This window comes from Hemiscyllium ocellatum, chromosome 5 (assembly GCF_020745735.1).
Source record: "Hemiscyllium ocellatum isolate sHemOce1 chromosome 5, sHemOce1.pat.X.cur, whole genome shotgun sequence".
Lineage (NCBI taxonomy): Eukaryota > Metazoa > Chordata > Chondrichthyes > Orectolobiformes > Hemiscylliidae > Hemiscyllium > Hemiscyllium ocellatum.
The window spans coordinates 102539089-102560562 of record NC_083405.1 but is presented as its reverse complement, the minus strand read 5'-3'; the positions used below and the strand labels follow the sequence as shown (position 1 = coordinate 102560562).

The 21474-nt window shown below is 41.7% G+C and overlaps 1 protein-coding gene across 9 annotated transcripts in view; it reads right to left on the bottom strand.

The window, feature by feature from the left end:
* Nucleotides 1–21474, bottom strand: part of svila (supervillin a) — a 354707-nt gene that overhangs the window by 133701 nt on the left and 199532 nt on the right. For 6 of the 9 annotated variants that reach the window (XM_060825046.1, XM_060825048.1, XM_060825050.1 and 3 more), the window contains 5 exons: nucleotides 8439–9251; nucleotides 7895–8065; nucleotides 7096–7130; nucleotides 6530–6594; nucleotides 6092–6240 (listed from right to left, as the gene is read on the bottom strand). In XM_060825046.1, the coding sequence (XP_060681029.1) occupies nucleotides 6092–6240; nucleotides 6530–6594; nucleotides 7096–7130; nucleotides 7895–8065; nucleotides 8439–9251 (1233 nt within the window). The remainder of the gene's footprint in view (nucleotides 1–6091; nucleotides 6241–6529; nucleotides 6595–7095; nucleotides 7131–7894; nucleotides 8066–8438; nucleotides 9252–21474) is intronic. The other 3 variants (XM_060825053.1, XM_060825054.1, XM_060825051.1) reach the window with 2 other exon arrangements.

Sequence of the window (21474 nt, the reverse complement as noted above, 5' to 3'; positions counted from 1 at the left end):
TTGAGCCACGGGGTGATTGGGTTGGTTGGTTCGGGCGGCCCAGAGGTGTTCTCTGAAGCGTTCCGCAAGTAAGCGGCCTGTCTCCCCAATATAGAGGAGGCCACATCGGGTGCAGCGGATGCAATAGATGTGTGTGGAGGTACAGGTGAACTTGTGGCGGATATGGAAGGATCCCTTGGGGCCTTGGAGGGAAGTGAGTGTGGAGGTGTGGGCGCAAGTTTTACATTTCCTGCGGTTGCAGGGGAAGGTGCCGGGGGTGGAGGTTGGGTTGGTGGGGGGTGTGGATCTGACAAGGGAGTCACGAAGGGAGTGGTCCTTGCGGAACGCTGATAGGGGAGGGGAGGGAAATATATCCTTGGTGGTGGGGTCCGTTTGGAGGTGGCGGAAATGGCGGCGGATAATACGTTGTATGCGCAGGTTGGTGGGGTGGTAGGTGAGAACCAGTGGGGTTCTGTCTTGGTGGCGGTTGGAGGAGCGGGGCTCAAGGGCGGAGGAGCGGGAAGTGGAGGAGATGCGGTGGAGGGCATCGTCGATCACGTCTGGGGGGAATCTGCGGTCCTTGAAGAAGGAGGCCATCTGGGCTGTGCGGTGTTGGAATTGGTCCTCCTGGGAGCAGATGCGGCGGAGACGAAGGAATTGGGAATATGGGATGGCGTTTTTACAGGGGGCAGGGTGGGAGGAGGTGTAGTCCAGGTAGCTGTGGGAGTCAGTCGGTTTATAATAGATGTCTGTGTTGAGTCGGTCGCCCGAGATAGAAATGGAAAGGTCTAGGAAGGGGAGGGAGGAGTCTGAGACAGTCCAGGTGAATTTCAGGTCGGGATGGAAGGTGTTAGTAAAGTTGATGAACTGTTCAACCTCCTCGTGGGAGCACGAGGCAGCGCCGATACAGTCATCGATGTAGCGGAGGAAAAGGTGGGGGGTGGTGCCAGTGTAGTTGCGGAAGATGGACTGTTCCACATATCCTACGAAGAGGCAGGCATAGCTGGGGGGCAGAGCGACATTAGTTTAAGTGTTCATGTAAAGAAAAACGCTAGTGCAGAATTATGCTCCATTTCTGTGCTGTCGTGTTCACTGGTAAGCTTCTTACTGTGTCTGTTCAGGACCACTCTGTCGGATATGGGCACTGACCCATAATTAGCTGGAGCCAAAAGCAAATAATCCCAGCTCCAGGGATGCCTGCAGTTTCTTTCAGTCAACAATGCCTTTGCGTAGCATGAACTGATTTGGTTCACAAAGTTGACTTCATTTTAGGCTTTTGTACATAGGTGAGAGATTTTGGAGCCACTTTAATCCAAAAGGGACCTTTGGCAGAATCTTCTGCTTCCCGAGATGCTGAACCAGGACGCAATAATATGGAGGCAACAAGGGTGCTTATGAGAGAGGGCTAGTGGCACATTCAGTGCCTACTGTCTATTTGCCTCCACCAGACTAGTTGACCTTCAGACTTCATTGTTAACGGAGGCCCTTAAGTTGCAAAGTAAGGGAGCACTTAAACCGTCTCACCACTGGGATTATTCAAGAAAAGCCAACATTATCACCTTGTCAAATATCCAATAGGGCAACTACGTGGACAGCTGGTTTAATTGGAGATGGAAGGTCAAAGGCATACAGTGCCCCATTGTCTGCTGAGATCCAACCCCTGCCCTTTTTTCTGAGCCTCCTGACACTCTCCCCAATGACCTGCGGACCTCCACTCCCATAACCCACAAAATACTTCTGAGTCTACGGTTATCAGCAATCCTGGATCACCAAGAGTGTTCCTCCAAAAGTCATGTCTTAGCCTTTCACCACCTGGAGTCCTGAGTCCAGGTGAAGGCCCACTGGTGGCTTCACCACTGCCTGATTGCCATTCACTTTGGTAAGAACAGGTGTCTTACTGGACATCAACTGGCTAATAAGGCTGCCAAAGCCTCAGCATGACTCAACCCTGATGTCTTTCATATTTTCATTGCATTCCAAAGCAACACAGCTAATACATGTCATTTGCTCACTAGGTTTGGGAATATCTGGGTGGGGCAGCAATTACAGCTTATCCCTAAATGACCTTGAGAAGGCAGTGATAAGCTGCCACCAGTGCTGGCAGGAAGGCAGGTGCCACAGAGGAATGATGATATACTTCCAGGTCAGCATGATGTGGCTTATAGGACAACTTGCAGATGGTGGAGTTCCCACATGTAAGCTTGTTCTTCTCAGTGGTAACAGAAAAGATGAGAAGTGGCATCATTGAACCAAATAAGATCCCAAGGAGATCTAACAGGGTGGATTCTAAGATGCTGACCCCATTGCAAGACAGACTAGGACTGGGGTAGAGTTTGAGAGTTAGAGATTTTATTTTCAAGATTGCAATATGGAGACCTACTTTCATTCCAAGGGTTGATTGTGGAATTTTCTTCTCCAGAGAATAGTGAAAGCCTGGTTATTGAATTTATTTAAGACCATTAGATACTTGAAAAGTCAAGACAGTCTAGGGTAATGGTGGGCTGGGACCCCGACAGAAAGTGTAGTTCAAACTCCAGTCAGATCAGTCATCATTTCAATTAAAGGTGTAGCAGGCTGAAGGTCCAATTCTCTATTCCTGAGATGCTGCCTAACCTGCTGTGCTTTGACCAGCAACACATTTGCAAATGGACTACTCTACTCCTAAATCCTATAATCCAGTGAAAGTGACATTATGTCGGGCAAGTGCACCAGGCAGTGCCCATCTTCAACGAGAATGAATTAAACCATTGTGCCTTGATATTCAATGGTATTACTATCACTGAATCACCACTATCAATATGCTGTGGGTTACCATTGATCAGAAACTGAACTTGACTAGCCACACCAATATTGTGGCTACAACAACAGAGTTGAAGCTCAAAATTCTGATGCAAGTAATTCACCTCCCGACTTATCAAAGTCTGTCCACCATCTACAAGGCACAACTCAGGAGTGAGATGGAATACTGTCTATTTGCCTGCATCAGCGTAGTTCCAATAATGAAGCAGCTTGCTTGGTCGATACCCATCTGATAAAGTAAACAATTATAGTCTCCACTATTGATATACAGTGGCAGCTATGTGTGCTGTATACAAGATGCACTGCAGCAGCTCATTAAAGCTCCTTCAGAAGTCTCAAAGCCTGCTACCTCTACAACCTGGACAGGCAATGCAGATATATGACTGCACTATTGCCTACAAGATCTCCAAGCCACATAACATCCTGACTCAAAACTACGTCAGTTTTCCTTCAATGTCATTGGATCAAAATCCAGGAACTTCCTAAGAGCATTGTGGGTGCACAGACAACTCATGGACTGCAGTGATTCAAAAAGGCAACTCCATGGGCGGCACGGTGGCACAGTGGTTAGCACTGCTGCCTCACAGCGCCCGAGACCCGGGTTCAATTCCCGACTCAGGCGACTGACTGTGTGGAGTTTGCACGTTCTCCCCGTGTCTGCGTGGGTTTCCTTCGGGTGCTCCGGTTTCCTCCCACAGTCCTAAATTGCCCGTAGTGTTAGATACGGGTAAATGTAGGGGTAGGGGTACGGGTGGGTTGCGCTTCGGCGGGTCGGTGTGGACTTGTTGGGCCGAAGGGCCTGTTTCCACACTGTAAGTCTAATCTAATCTAATCACCTTTTCAACAGCAATTCGAGATGTTGGGTTGGTCAACAATGCCATAACCCATGCAAAAATAAAACAAAACACAGCATCTAAAACATGCACGCACTGTTAGAGATGCAGTGTTTCTGCGTCACTTGATTTTACACCAGTAGTTTTTATCTTTGTAGGTATCAAACTATGACCAAATGAATATGTAGGTTCTTGTAGTTGTTGCCATGTAGCAAGTTATCTCCAGTCTGGTTTTCTGAATCAGCCAAATGAATGATATCAGCCTGAAGGATAATGAAAATAAATAGTTGGATTCTGCATATCAAGATGTTCAAGTTCAATTGCACATGCTGAGAAAGGGAAAGGCTTGTGGTCGAAATAATAGCACAATGTGCTGGAACACTAACATGCTCCAAGGTGACATATCCTGAGGGATTAGTTTGAAGAACAGTCATGATATGTAGTGAGAGAGAAAAAAACTAATTTTATTGTTTTTAATGACTCTGTTGTCATCATTAGACTTTTCTTATTTCACTATTTATACACTTAACTACAGAGGTTAATCCACCCTTTCATTGGATCTTCCAAGGACAATAAAGGGTAAGTGTGATTTTTTTTACTTCAAAAATGGGATGTGCCTTATCAGGTATTGCTGTTCTATTCCCCATGACTGTTCTCACAGATTAGATGAGAATGATGAGAAATTCATCTAAAGGAATGAACATTTCATTACTTTTATAGAAAAAAGAAAGGTAGGAAACAAGAAATTTTAAAACCTTCAATCTATTCTACCCTCTTTTCATACCGTTTACATAACCGGTATCAAAAGGTTAAAAAAAATGAATAAGGTGGTAGTAACTCTGGGTCTATTTGTAACCTGCAGGTGTCAATTTAAAGAACTTAACTATTTACATCCATAATATTTGACCATGTTAGAAGCACAAAACCATTGTCATGTCGCTTTCAGTAACATAATGATAAATAATGGAATAAAAATGAAACCTACATGAAGTACATTCACATTCGATCTCAAGATGAAATTATATTTCACACACCAGATATTCAGCATTAAATCAATCCCACCATCTTTTAAATATGGTAACTTTAAAAAAAATTGCATTAGAATCCTCTTCTGATCCATTCCCAAAATTATACTGAACATCTTTAACTACGTACCTCCAAAAAAAACGCCCACATCTCTAAGTTAAACTAAAAAAAAATGATGCTTCCTTTCCTCCTCTTTTCAATCTTTCTCACAGCACTGCCTGCCAAAACACTTGCCAGCAGTTTAATATGATACACTATCCACTTTGCTCTTGTGATGCACTGGCAATTTCCCTACCTCTGAGCCAAGAGGCCAGGGTTCAAGTCCCACGGGCTCCAGACTTATGTCACAGCATCTCGGAACAGGTTGGAAAATGTCTACACTGTTCACTTTGCCTTCTCTCTGTCAGTAGGTAGGCAGAGGAGGGGGAAAGTAGCCAGCCTCTGGTTCACATTTATCCAAAAGGAAGCCCAGTCATGAAACTTGTGCCCTACTGCATGTCAGAGGACCAGGAAGAAACAATGCAAAGCAACACTGCATTTAATCATCCTGACAGTGAATAATATCCTCAAACCATTCCTCAGGAAGTTCAGCACTTAAACTAGACTTGTTTCTCAGTTTGCCAGCAACAGAACTCTACTCCAAATAGCAACTTTCCTTAGAAAATAATGGGAAACCCACTGAATAAAGAATCACTACAGTATGGACAGAGGTCATCTGGCCCACGGAGTCCACATTGACCCTTCAAACAGCATCCTACCCAGACTCAGCCCCTCACCCCATCCCTGTAATCCTACATTTCCCACGGCCAATCCACTTAATCTGCACATCTTTGGACTGTAGGAGGAACTTTGAGCATCTAGCGGAAACCCAGGCAGATACAGGGAGAACATGTAAACTCTGCACAGGTAGTCACCCCAGACTGGATTCGAACCCATGTCCTGACTGTGAGGCAGCGGTGCTAACCACTGATCTATTGTACCACCAGCCACTGGATGCAACCACAACCATAACCACACAAAAAAAGAATATTTGATTGTACAGTCTGGCATGGAGAAAGAGAGCTATTGCCACCCACTATCATCAAGTCTCCTGTCTAAACCACAAATTTAAATTCAAGCACTGGTCAATATTCCCTGAAAAGCGAAATCGTGTTGCCACACCCCATATCTTTGGATGCAGGCAGGTAGTCTGCAGTCCAAGGTGAATATACTCAGTGTTACAAGTGCCCAATTCATCAGTCCACAACTAGCCAAAAGTGTTTTTTCTCTTGGTTATGTCCTTAGCTATTGTCACGTCAGATAATAGGTACGTGAAATATATTCCACTATATAAAGGACATTTGAGCTGCTCAGGGCTGGATCCCAATCTTTAACCTTTTGCCAAAGCATGAAAAAAAATGCCTGCATGCAGAAGTTAAATAACAAATTAAACACTTGCGTCTTTTCAAACGTACCTGGATGCGATAACTACTTCCTCTACGGTGATAGGTTGAGTACGGGAACGATCTTGGGTACGACGTAACCTTCGTTCCACTGCTAAATTTCTAGATCGAGATTTGGTTGCCACGGACGGATCCATTGCTTTTGTTGCTTTTTCCATTTCCTAACATGAAATTTTAAACAAAATTGCACAGTTATACATTTTACAATTTACCAAAAGTGCTAATAAATCTGATTAAGTGTGCTTTGAAGAAAGCCAAAAGGCCATTCTAAAACTAAGCTGATATAAAAAAAGTGAAGGATTTCGATTTTAAAGGGGAGCTAAGAAATACAAAAAAAATTTGTATTACATCACAAATCAGACAGAAAACCAGATGTTGCTGGAGCCTCAAATGAGATCAGAGTAATTTCTTCTCAGTACTATACATTACCAATAAAAACAAATTACGTACACGGAAAAGTGACCTCTTTGCAGACACACTCAGTTTTGCTCGTTCATCCAACTTCTCTTCATCAACTGCAAGTAAAAAGTACAGTTAGTTTTGGTTAGAATTAGACGATAATGTATCATAAATTTACTCAATGAAACAGAGAAAGTGAGGGGAAACAACCCCAATCCATTTTCACAACCATGCAATTACAACTCTAAACGAATGCACCCAGAACGATGGAGATTACGGGCTCGACCTTAGCCCAGAGGCAAATTAAATATAGAGGAACTGACGTTGGATTGGAAAACCAGGAAGAATGAGCTTCCTGATCATCCTGCAGTTTTTAGTTGCAGGAATCCCTTTCTGGCATAGGCACAATGGACCAATGGGCCTATCAGACCATAAAATTGAAGGAGCTGTAGTAGGATATTTAGTTTATCAAATCTGATCCACCAATCAATGAGATTATGGCTGATCTGATACTTCTCAACTCCATTTTCTTGCCTTTCCCCATACTCTGGATTTGCTTCATTGTAGTAACCTTACATTCACTTGTGATACAAGTAAAAATAAGAATCTATACTTGCCTTCAGTAGTTTCCATATCCGTAATTGGCCCTGGCCTACAAAATAAAGATTAGCAAATTACTTTGATAAACATTGTACGTCTGAATTTGTCTTTAATCATCCACAAATACGTTAATGCAGAAAGCATGCCAGAAAGTTACAAAATACCAATGAATAAGTTATTTTGGAATGGAATTAAAGTTAGGATTGATTTCCACTATTTAATTTGTTATTTTGTATATTTAGAATTTACTGCTCTGATGCAATGTGGAGATTGATATAAAGCTGCATTGGTAAGCTCATAATGTTGGCATCTATAGTAATTTAAATTCTTTGCTTTTGCTGAATCTCTTATAACCTTTAGTCCAAATATAATTTCTGCTGCATTTTTGATTGCTTTTATACCTACATACTACTGGCCAAAACAATATTTCGAGGAAAGTAGATAGATACTTAACAATGGGTTGAAAACTACTCTATTTTCATCATACATTCGAAGTGCACAAAATCCTAATAGGAACCAAAGGAAAAACAAAAATGAAATGTTTTCTTATGGGACACTGATCAAGTAATACAAAGTTTGTACACTCAACCCAATACTGTTCATCTCTTCCAGTTATCGTCAGTTATAGATATTGAAAATATAGAGTAAAGTCAATGCTAAGGCTAGAGTTACATGCTTCCTTGCCATTACCTTCATAAGTGAAAGTAACTGCCTGGGATTCTAGCAGAAATTTGCCCGAGGTTTTCAAGCTACATGAATTTAAATTCATCGGGCACTACAAAAAATATTAACATTTATGTACAGGTACCAGCCTACCTAGCTGTTTCTCGTCGCTCTGCTGTAGTTATAGGCTGTGTTCTAAACCTCTCAGAGGTCTTCCTATCCTCACCAAAGGCAATGTAACGTCTCGGCCTACGATGGGCCTTCTCCATTTCAGCAGGGGTGGCCAAGTCAAGGCCTGATGTCACTAAGGCAACATTAGCTTCACTTTATGCACAGAAAAGGAAATGCATGGGAGAGAAAGACAGAGCAAAAAGAGCAAGTGAGGGAAAGGAAAGAAAGGAAAATAACGGAAAATTATAAGAACCCCAGAGAAATAGTTCCACAATAGATTACATCACACGGCATGCTTATATCATGCATGGTAGTTAACAAACTTAGCAACTACACAGCATCATAACTTGCACAGGCCAGCAACAAGCAAATTACAATATTAAGATTTCACATGACTACTTTTCACAAAGTAATGGCTGCAAGCTAAAGCTCAAGTGTGTCTTGCAAGTTCAATTTCTAAATTGTTATCAGTGCAAACACACAATAGTTGAGCAAAAAAAGAGTCAGCATTCAAAGTACCACCTACAGGTCCCAGTTTCTGCTGGCATTGGCTGTCTCCAGGTAAGCTCTTCGAAGTTTGGCAACAGATACCCTCGTGTCCAGTGCATCAGTATCGCCACTGAATACATCTGTACTGATGCCCTGACGTTCTTCACTGTTTGAGACTTCTGGGTTATCTGGCTTTGAACATTTTCGTTTAGATTTTTCAAGAGATGCTTCTTTGACTAGGTCTTTTCCTCTTCTAGCATCTGCACGAGAGTGTACCCCAGGTTTTTTCTGAATATCTAAGGCGCTCTCCTTCCGCTGATTAACATCCATAGGTTTGTACCAGTCAATTGCAGATGTCCCCAGGAGATGTGACTTTTCACCTTCCCTGCATATAACATTCATGTCAGAGACAGTTTCTTCAAGATTCTTCTCTTGCTTTCGAACCTGAGAAGGTAAAACTGCTTTACGGCTTTTCAGCCAGTTCCTAGTGCTGCCATGCTCATTCAGTTTTGATCCAATACTGTAAACACATCTTCTTCCAAACTCTTTCTCATTTATCTCTTCAGCTTTTGTTGAAAGGCTAGTATAGCCTGGTACACAATTACCAACGACGCTGCTTTTATACTCTTTTGTCATTGTGTTGGCACTGTCCACAGTATCAGTGGACTGAACAAAGACGGGTTGGTGGATTGCACTGGGCTTACTAACTGTATTAGCAGTTGGAGATTCTGACAGGAGGGAGATACAAGGAATTGCTGTCTGGTGCGGTCTTCTATGAGTGATGTCTTTGACTATTTCAGGGCTGCTCCGAATTCCTTCATCTTTCATCATTCTTTCTCTAACTTTTACTCTTGAGAGAAAAGGAGGAAACCACTCATTTATCATGAAAAGAACAGTCACTTTTGTTTATGTCTGATGTCGCCCCAAATAGTAGAGAGACTCCAGCACACCTTAAGAATAACTAATGAACAGGGAAAACTGAGCAGTTTCTTTTAAGCAACAAAAAGGAGTAAGCACACTTTCTATTATACATTAGTTGGTGTAAAATGGTGTACAGGAGACAAATGCAAAGATACCATCTTAGTTATAGATTCCTGGTAACACTAGATATACTGCACTCACTCACGAAACAAAAATAGTTATCCTTACGTGGAAAAGTGGGTACATCTAACTACTTTCAAAACCTTTTGGGAAAAGAATGCAGTATAAGTTACAAAATTGATCTTTTGTTGGCTCACATTTCTACTTGAAACAAAATCCTTCACTGCCAGCTGCTTGATTAAACAAAAGAATTTCAACTTTTTAGCTTCAAACATACAGGTATTCCTTATTCACTCAAATGGAACTTAGATCAGATCAACCTCATATTTCAGCAGACATTTGGGATGGGGGAAGGGGAGCTGGACCAGCATTCACAGTATATTATAATTCTATCCCTCCAGTTTTACATTCATGTCATTTTCAGAGCTTTAAGATTTGTTAGAGGTTCTTAAAACCTTCTTTCATCCCCTTCCAAAAGAAAGAAAAACGATAACTTCTAGCATTCATTCAGAAAGACATGCTTTCTTTATGCTTTTGGGCACTCAGCCTTTATTTGCCCACATTTACTGCTCATTTTTCTAGTATTACCAGCAGTGCATTCAACACAAGAAAAGTTCAGAACCTCAAGACGTAATTTACTTTTATTTCCAAAGCTTTCCTTGATCCCTGCATTTAATATGTATCAATTATCATTATTTGCTTTCTAATAATTCCATTAGAGAAACTCTCTTTTTCAGGCTCAATTCAATATTACAAAAAGCTAAAAACATGACTATTGTGAATATTCAACAACAAAAAAAGTCTACAAGTCCCAAACTTTTGTTTGACAAGTGAACAGAGAGGAAATGGTTGACATCTGTTTAATTCTGAAGTGGGCAAGCCAGCCACCATTTAATGCCTCGCTGTACCCTTATGTCATGTTTACAGCACACATTTTGAAAATCCTTGCTGGTACTGAACATTCTTCAAGATCTTCAATTATTTATGTGGATATGCTATTCTAGTTGTAAAATTTTGTACAATTTTGGTCAAGATTTAAAGAATGAACCATAGAATCTTTGAAATGTTTACTCATTAGTAGGCAGTGGGAACAGAGAGAATTGTGAACCTTTATGTCACTGTCTTTAGGAAGGATGGATATTTTTATTCAACCAGTTCAGTCATGTTATTTCTGGAGCAATGGCACTTGAACCCAGGCCTTCTGGTTCAGAAGTAGGGTCACTACCAGTGCACCGCAAGAGTCTCCTTCGGATGTGTATGTTTTGTTAGGTAGGACCAGCTAAGCTGCACACACAGTACTGCAAGTATGGTCTCACCAAGGCTCTATATGATTGCATTTCTGCTTCAAAATGCAAATCCTCTTGTAAAAAACAGTTGCCTTTTTGATTGATTGCTGGACCTGCATGTTAACTTTCAAAGCCTCATGAACAAGGGCACTGAAGTTTCTGTGAAGATCAACACTTTCCAGTCTTTCACCATTGAAGACTCAATACTCAAAGGACTGAATCTTTTGTTGGTTTGGTTAATGCCAGTTGGCCAGAGCTTTTGGGAGAGATTTTCCTGGCAAGTTTACCAAGCTCACCTCATTAACTATCTACCCCACCCTATAGAATCCCGCTTATCTCACCACATGCAGTTTCTGGAGCAACTCGCTACCGCCAGGCTATCCCAGAAATGACAGCATCCCTGGTGCTAGCACTTTCTTAAAAAGCTTGATGTGCACCCGGATAAGCACCATCAGTCTGGAACTGTCCTGTTATTGAGAGGTCCTAGTGGACGGGGAGATAAATATGCAGGACCACTTGACCAGCAATGGAGGCTGACTCCAGACTATGCCAGCCTGGTCTGAGGGTGCCACCCAGGTCACTGCAGTCTCAGTCATCTGGATGGAGGTTAATGTATCATTGGTAAATTGTTAGAATCCATTAAGAAAGTCATAACAAGGCTTTGGAAAATCAAAATATAATCCAGAATCAGTATGGTTTTATGAAGAGCAAATCACGTTTAGGGCGGCACGGTGGCACAGTGGTTAGCACTGATGCCTCACAGCGCCAGAGACCTGGGTTCAATTCCCACCTCAGGCGACTGACTGTGTGGAGTTTGCACATTCTCCCCGTGTCTGCGTGGGTTTCCTCCGGGTGCTCCGGTTTCCTCCCACAGTCCAAAGATGTGCAGGTTAGGTGAATTGGCCATGCTAAATTGCCCGTAGTGTTAGGTGTAGGGGTATGGGTGGGTTGCGCTTAAGCGGGTCGGTGTGGACTTGTTGGGCCGAAGGGCCTGTTTCCACACTGTAGGTAATCTAATCTAATTTGCTAAGGTTCTTTGAAGATGCAACAAGCAATATGGGTAGTGGGCATCCTGGAGTAGTAGTACACCTGGGCTTCCAGATGACATTTGATAAGGTGCTGCACAAAAGCTTAATACATGAAATAACATCACATTAGGTTAGGTGCAATTTATTAGCTTGGCTCGAGGATTGACTAACTGACAGAAAGCAGACAATTTTGATGAATGGATCTACTAGTGGGGTGCCAAGGTTCTGGTCCTTGACCCCCAACTATTTACAATCGATGTTCACGACTTGGATATAGGGATAGAAAGTTCTATAGCCAAATTTTCAGATAACACTAAAATAGGTGGGAAAGTAAGTTGCAATTTAGCAATAAGAAATTTACAAATTAGGTTAGACTAGGTGAATAGCATATAGTTCAGCAGATGAAGGTTAATGCAGTTACGTGTGAGGTTATCCACTTTACTTGGAAAAATAGAAAAGGGAATTTGTTATCTAAATGGAGAGAAACTTCAGAGTGCTTCGGTGCAGAGGGATCTGGATGTTATATATAATCACAGAAAACTGGCATGCAGGTACAACAGATAATAAAGGAGGGCAAATAGAATTTTGGCATTTATTACTGAATAGTATCAACTGCACAAGCATTATTGAGACTGCACCTGCAATTGTGTGTACAGCTTTGGTCTCCGGACTTGGGGAGGGATGTCATCACATTGAAGGTATATCAAAGAAGGTTCACCAAATTAATTCCAGAGATGAGGGGTTTGTCTCATGGAGTGTTTAGAAGAATGAAAGGAGATCTAATTGATGTGTATAGATGCTAAAGGAGATTGACAAAGTAGATATAGTCCTGGAGATGTACAGCACAGAAACAAACCCTTTGGTCCAATTCGTCCATGCCAACCGGATATCCCAATGTAATCTAGTCCCACCTGCCAGCATCCGACCCATATCCCTCCAAACCCTTCCTATTCATATACCCATCCAAACGCTTTTTAAATGCTGCAATTGTAACAGCCTCAACCACTTCCTCTGGCAGCTCATTCCATATATGTACCACCTTCTGCGTGAACATAGAACATTACAGCGCAGTACAGGCCCTTCGACCCTCGATGCTGCGCCGCCCTGTCATACCAATCTGAAGCCCATCCCACCTACACTATTCCATATACATCCATATGCCTGTCCATTGACGACTTAAATGCACTTAAACTTGGTGAATCTACTACCGTTGCAGGCAAAGCATTCCATACCCTTACTACTCTCGGAGTAAAGAAACTACCTCTGGCATCTGTCTTATACCTATCTCCCCTCACTTTAAACTTGTGCCCCCTGATGTTTGCCGTCCCCACACTTGGAAAAAGGCTCTTCCTGTCCACCCTATTTAACCCTCTGATTATCTTGTATGCCCCTTAGGTCTCTTTTATATCTTTCCCCTCTCACCCTAAACCTATGCCCTCTAGTTCTGGACTCCCCCACCCCAGGGAGAAGATTTTGTCTATTTATCCTATCCATACGCTTCATAATTTTGTAAACCTGTATAAGGTCACCCCTCAGCCTCTGACCTCCAGAGAAAACAGCCCTAGCCTGTTCAGCCTCTCCCTGTAGCTCAAATCCTCCAACCCTGGCAACATCCTTGTAAATCTTTTCTGAACCCTTTCAAGTTTCACAACATCTTTCAAATAAGATGTAGATGTAGAAAGGATGTTTCTTCACATGGGGTAATCCAGAAAGAAAGGTCATAGTTTTAGGATAAAGGTGAGCAAACTTAAAGCAGTTGAGGAGGAATTGTTTCTCTGAAAAGATCATGAATCTGTAGGATTCACTACGCCAGAGTATCATGGATGCTAGGACATTGAGTACATCAAAGGAGGAGACAGACAGTAATGAATTGAAGAGTATTGGAAAGCAGGCAGGAAAGTGGAGTTTAGGTAAGATGAGATCAGTCTCGATCGTATCAAACAGTGAAGCAGGCTCAAGGTACAGAATTATCTACACCTGCTCCTAGTTCTTATGTTCAATGCCTTACTCTATACCATCATTTAGATGCCATCATCTTCTCTCTGCTAATGTGTTCACATCATGTCAAGGGCAATGCTGTACTACACACATTACATTCCTGAGGAAGGGCTTATGCCCAAAACATAGATTTTCCTGCTCCTTAGATGCTCCCTGACCGGCTATGCTTTTCCAGCACCACACTTTTTGAACTAATCTCCAGCATTTACAGTCCTCACTTTCTCGTACACACACTACTGCCTGCAACATCTTTCCTCACTTGCTCTCAGCACCCTGACACCAACAGTATTGAGATGGCTAGGCCAATTCGGTTTCTGGTCAATGGTAACCTCCAAGATGTTATTAATGGGGAATTCAGCAATTGTCATTGAGTATCTCGGCGAGATGATCAGATATCCTTGTGGGAGATAATCAATTGTGCGGTACAAATACTACTTACTAGTCATCAGCTCAAGCCTGGATGTGGTCCAGGAATTGCTGAAGATGGACATTGATTTCGTCAATATCATCATGAATGATGCTCAACATTGTTCACTGCTGATTACATATCCTCACATCTGACTTTATAATGGTATGATAGTTGTTGATTAAGCTGCTGAAGATGGTTGAATGTCAGACACTACCCTGAAGAACTCCTGCAGGAATGTCCTGGAGCTGAGATGACTGACCTCCAACAACCAAAACCATCTTCCTAAGTGCCAGATATGACTCTAATAAATGCAAAGTTTTCTCGATTCCCATTGACTCCAGTTTTTCTAGAGATCCTTGATGCTACTCTCTGTCAAATGCAGCTTTCATGTAAAGGGCAATCACTCTCACTTCAACTCTGGAATTCTCCGTATTCAGATCAAGGTTGTAATTACATGAGGAGCTGAGGTGCCTTTGCTGATCCTAAACTGGCCGTCAGTGAGCAGTTTATTGCTGATTTTAAGTGCCACTCGACAGCACAATCAACAAAGGCTCTATCATTTTATCAATCAACAAGAGTGGGGTAGTAGTTGACTGGATTGGTTTAGTCTTTTTGTGCACAGGACATAACTGGGCAATTTTCTATACTGTAAGGTAGATGCCCATGTTAGAGCTGTATTGAGTAGCTTGGTTAGATACAAGGCTAGTTCTGGAGCATAAGTCTCCAGTACTTTGCTGGAATGAACTTAGGGCTCACAGCCTTTGCAGCATCCAGTGCTTCCTGCTGTTTCTTGATAATCACGTGGAGTGAACCGGATCAGAGAAAACTGGTATCTGTGATACTGGGGACCTATTGAGAAGGCCGAAATTGGCCATTCACTCGGCACTTCCGGCTGAAGATTAATGGAAATACTTCAGCCCTGTCAATTGCACTAACTGTTGGGTTAATTTATCGTTTAGGATGGGAATATTTGTGGTGCCTCCCTCACCTCTTAGTCACTTATTTATTGACTAAGTCTTGAAGGCCATTATTAAACATTATTACATTGAACATAAAATTTAAAAAAGCAAGACCCACTATCTAAATGCCCATCCAACATAAGTAGCTAATTCTTCAACTAAGATAACAACATCACACCTGATATCATAAAATTCACTCTTTAGATGATTGCACAATACTTATTTTAACCACTGAATACAGTCACAGTGGGATAGCAGAGGAGGTGGAATGTAGTCAGGTCAGGTTTCAAGACTAGTTAGGAGGTCTCGAAGGTTGTCAGGGGGGTAGCCAGTTCAGGTTGGGAGGGTAGTCAGGGGTTAGGTGCCACTTTTTGCCAGCTCAAGGGGTAATCAGGGGATTAGGAGGGGCAGTCAGGTTTGGGGTAAATGATGGGGAGTTGATGGTATAGTTACCAGGTATCTAACTAGGTTTCAATTTATCGAAGACTGGGGAACTGTAAAGAAATAGAATTAGAATTAAAAGATAAATTGTATCAAATAGTCCTAAGTTTACAACTCCAACTCAGAGTTGGAAACTACCATGGGCAATTGCTCACCAAAAATCTACACATACCAGACAATTCCCACATAGCTCCATGCACCAAAGCTTCTACAGAATGCCACCATGCATCTTTAGTCATGTACTGGTTGGTCTCCATCAATCTGGAGACCAGAAGATTTAGCCCTTTATTTCATTTTGAAATACTAGGCAAGAAATTATCATTTAGGGTTAACAGCAGTCAAACAAAAGAGTCAATATCGGTAGTTATGAAGTTTGATGGTTCAGGAGATAGCATAATTTCAGCCTGCATTCTTCTTTCTTTCTGGTTTTACAAACAGCTAAGTCTGAAGTTTAATCTGTAGAGTCAGCACCATGACTCATGCTGGAGAAGTGCAGAGTAAAGGTAACATAATGTAACTCTAGATTCTATCCAGACTAGGAGGGCAACATCAATTCTTGCTATATCCCCTCTATTAACAATCACTTAATCACTGAAAGGTTCGTTTTCAGACGTTGTGTCACCATATTAGGTAATATCATCAATGAAATGCTGGTGTTATGTCCCACTTTTTAATAATGTGTTTAACAAATTGCCATTCCAAGATGTCGCAGTAGAGCGAACATTCAATGGGGACCTTCAAACCAGTGTCTACATGAAAACAATACATACACACTAAATACTGAACTACAAAGGCAATCATGCCAATGCCCACAAACAAAGCTGCATCAGAACATTATTTCAATGAGCCACCACACACTGCTGCACTGAGGAGCTATAAACAACAGAGGAAAATCACCTATAGAGCGTATTCAAAAAGAACGGGTACCCAATGAACACAGTCCGCCGATTTCTCAGCGACAAACAAGCACACAAATGTGCTCAGAAACCCTAGCCGCTCTCCCCTACATGAAAGATATCTTGGAAATGACTGCCGGTCTACTCAGACCTCTTGGCATCATGGTAACCCACAAACCCACCAACACACTAAAGCAGCAGCTAATGAACTTAAAAGACCCGATACAGACAATAAGCAAAACAAATGTATTTTACAAAATACCATGCAAGGACTGTAACAAACACTACATTGGACAAACAGGCAGAAAACTAGCCACCAAGATATATGAGCATCAACTAGCTACAAAAAGACATGACCCTCTCTCACTAGTATCCTTACATACAGATGAGGAAGGATACCACTTTGACTCGAACAACACTGAACAACCTGAGACACATACAAGAATTTCGAGAAGCATGGCATTCCAACTGGAACTCTATCAACAAACACATCGATTTGAACCCCATCAACCATTCTCTGAAAATGAACAGGAAATGGCATCACCATATAGAGTCATAGAGCATGGAAACAGACCCTTCAGTCCAACCCATCCATGCTGACCAGATATCCCAACCCAGTCTAGTCCCACCTGCCAGTACCCGGTCCATATCCCTCCAAACCCTTCCTATTCATATCCTCATCCAAATGCCTCTTAAATGTTGCAATTGTCCCAGCCTCCACCACATCCTCTGGCAGCTCATTCCATACACGTACCACCCTCTGCGTGAAAAAGTCGCCCCTTAGGTCTCTTTTATATCTTTCCCCACTCATTCTAAACCTATGCCCTCTAGTTCTGGACTCCCCAACCCCAGGGAAAAGATTTTGTCTATTTATCCTATCCATGCCCCTTATAATTTTGTAAACCTCTATAAGGTCACCTCTCAGCCTCCGATGCTCCAGGGAAAACAGCCTCAGCCTGTTCAGCCTCTCCCTGTAGCTCAGATCCTCCAACCCTGGCAACATCCTTGTAAATCTTTTCTGAACCCTTTCAAGTTTCACAACATCTTTCTGATAGGAAGGAAACCGGAATTGCACACAATATTCCAACAGTGGCTTAACCAATGTCCTGTACAGCTGCAACATGACCTCCCATTAGCTGTACTCAATACTTTGACCAATAAAGGAAAGCATACCAAATGCCTTCTTCACTATCCTATCTACCTGCGACTCCACTTTCAAGGAGCTATGAACATGTACTCCAAGGTCTCTTTGTTCAGCAACACTCCCTAGGACCTTACCATTAAGGGTAAAAGTCCTGCTAAGATTTGCTTTCCCAAAATGCAGCATTTATCTGAATTAAACTCCATTTGCCACTTAGCCCATTGGCCCATCTGATCCAGATCCTGTTGTAATCGGAGGTAACTCTCCTCACTGTCGACTACACCTCCAACTTTGGTGTCATTTGCAAACTTACTAACTGTACCTCAATGCTTGCATCCAAATCATTTATGTAAATGACAAAAAGTAGAGGGCCCAGCACCGATCCTTGTGGCACTCCACTAGTCACAGGCCTCCAGTCTGAAAAACAACCCTCCACCACCACCCTCTGTCTTCTACCTTTGAGCCAGTTCTGTTTCCAAATGGCTAGTTCACCCTGTGTTCCATGAGATCTAACCTTGCTAATCAGTCTCCCATGGGCAAGACAGGAAATTACATCACCAACCCAAGGAAACCTAAACACATAAATAGAAAGTGGGACATAACACCAGCGCTTCACTGAATGCTCATTGATGATGTTCCCTAGTATGGTGACAAAACGTCTGAAAAAAACGAATCTTGCACCTCAGCGAGCAAACTTACATACAGAACCTCAACCAGAGCTACAAATCTTCTCAAAACTCGCTAATACTTAATCACTTTGAATATTTGCATCCACTGACATTAATTATGTATAATAAAATAACTATAATACATATTTTTGATAGTCTTGAAGCATTCAAACCTTGCTCTGCAAATTTAAAATTATAATTATTTGGTTTGCATTACTTTAGTACAAAAACCTCACTAGTCTATAATGTGTACAATTTTCGAGTAAAAAATGAGGTCTGCAGATGGATCCTTCCACATCCGCCACAAGTTCACCTGTACCTCCACACACATCATCTATTGCATCCGCTGCACCTGATGTGGCCTCCTCTATATTGGTGAGACAGGCCGCTTACTTGCGGAACGCTTCAGAGAACACCTCCGGGCCGCCCGGACCAACCAACCCAATCACCCCGTGGCTCAACACTTTAACTCTCCCTCCCACTCCACCGAGGACATGCAGGTCCTTGGACTCCTCCACCGGCAGAACACAACTACACGACGGCTGGAGGAGGAGCGCCTCATCTTCCGCCTGGGAACCCTCCAACCACAAGGTATGAATTCAGATTTCTCCAGTTTCCTCATTTCCCCTCCCCCCACCTTGTCTCAGTCGGTTCCCTCAACTCAGCACCGCCCTCCTAACCTGCAATCTTCTTCCTGACCTCTCCGCCCCCACCCCACTCCGGCCTATCACCCTCACCTTGACCTCCTTCCACCTATCCCACCTCCATCGCCCCTCCCCCAAGTCCCTCCTCCCTACCTTTTATCTTAGCCTGCTTGGCTACTCTCTCTCATTCCTGATGAAGGGCTTATGCTCGAAACGTCGAATTCTCTATTCCTGAGATGCTGCCTGGCCTGCTGTGCTTTGACCAGCAACACATTTTCAGCTATAATGTGTACAATAACTGCATAACAGTAAACGAGGTTTAAGATTCCTATTGTAAATTATTTCATTTTTTTGACTGGGTAAGGGTGAAGTGAGAAGGAAAAAAGATCATTAAAAGGGACGGTAGTCAGGGATTGGTGGAGGTAGTTATCAGCCCACGGGCTGATCAGGGGGGTCATTCATTTACAAGTATTTAGTCTTCTGCCTTCCATATCAACAAAATTTAAACAAACAATCCATAATTTGTCAGAATATGGTTATTAATAGTACACAGTCACATCATTTACACCAAATGATATTAGCATAAGAGTCCCAATATATTGTTGAAAAACATGGGCCATCATTAGCAGGAATTTACTCAAGCAAATAAATCTCTCTGTACCTTCCCTTTTTATGTACTTCCCATGCTTTTTATTTAGATGGCTGGTTCACCTCATCTGCCTGTCAAGTACTCGCACAGATCATTCTCAATAAACAAAAGAATTTTAGAATTTAGTTCACATTAGACAAGAAGTAGAAGAAGATAAACTGTTACATAATTTATATAAGAGTTTAAACAGTAAGAAAGATTGGAACTCTATTGAAGTTATTGAATTTAAAGTCAGAACCTCATATTGGCTAAGATATTCAAGATAACACTCAAAGCTAATTTTTAAAAAATGCATAATCTTTGGAAAGTATATTGGTGACTTTGCTAGGTTCTTGGAAGTCTTCTCTGATGAACCTATGGTGGATTTCAGAGGTGCATGGAGAACTGAACAGTATGGATGTAGTACCACAAGTTACAAAGATCGAGACAAAACAAAGTTTTAAACCAAAATCTCACTCCATGTGCTAATCTTTCCAGAAACATCAAAAATGTGTGGGAAATAGTGCACTATAGAAAAGTTCTGTAAAAGGTAATTTTCCACAAGTACGGAGATTGCCATTTTAAAAAAAAAGATTTTTAAATTTAAACAACAACAACAAAAAAGACAACTTTGAAACAAAGATACCAAACTTTATAGTCCAAAACAGAAGAAAAAACAATGAAAGTAGGAGAAACCTGCAGAACAAATTAAGTCAAGGGCATCAAGGGCAAAACAGTGGAACCAAACTCAGGAAAGATCAGTTTAGCAAGAGATCTTCAATCTAGATCTGCTTTGCTCTTGGGTTCCTGGTCAGGTTTGGGTATAATGATCAATGTGGGTTTATACAGTGGCAAAAAAGAAAATGGAAAAATTGAAAAACTCTACTCAGAAGAGCACCCCATGAAATCTATGTTAGGGAGTCCAGAAATAGGAGCTTTTTTTTTTAAACAGAGAGGATTGTTACTGACAAATCCTGTCGGCAATTCAGTAATCTGCTTTAATCACTGAACAGTAGAATGTTTAACTCACTACCGTATGGACTGACTAAAGCAAATATGAAAAGGTGCATTCAAATCTAAACTGGAAAAGTAGATGAAGGAGAAAAGAAGTAGAACGATACATAGTTGGGTTAGACAAAGGCTTTGTTGGGACATAACCACCAGTATGTAGTTGTGGTGCAAGTGATTACTAGAGGGGGAAGGGGTTGCCACTGTGCATAGAAATGCATTTAAACTCAAATACAAAGCTTTTTCTTCCCAGCTATTTAAAAATTGGTCAAATTTTAAATTTTGAAATATTCTGGGGGTGCTCTATACAGCAATTCAAATGGAGAGAAAGAAAGTGGAATGTGGCCAAATAGCACAGACTTCATCTCAAAGTGCAGATTTCTTGCTGGATTTGGCATGAAGTTCTGTCTGTATAAGGTTTAACACCGGGGTGGTGTCTGCTATTGAGGCCTCTGGTGTTTAATCAGATTTTTGCTGAGATATTCATTACAAATAATTCTGTATCATTATGTTAATTAACTTGGGTTACTCGGATTACTCAAGTGGCACAATATGGACATAGATTTTGATCTCCAATTTTCTACACAGCTGTCACTCTGAGTTGCTTTACGTATCCTATTACCTTTTTTTCTGAAACAGATGGAGGAAAGTGCAGCATCATAGATAATAAATTTTGCTAATTTCTGCAACTTTTCATGCAACAGTATAACTTCCAATCAGAATTTACACAGCAAATTTATAAACACTGAGCAAATACTCTTTTTTAAATAATAAAGTAGCTTCCAACGTGGCAAAATGTTTCACAACCCCTGTTCCAGGGAAGAACCAGAAACAAAACAGCTCTAAATATTGCAAATGTGTCAAACAAACAAAACTATTAAACATACAAAAAGTAACAGCACTAAAGGAGTTTAACATCATTATGA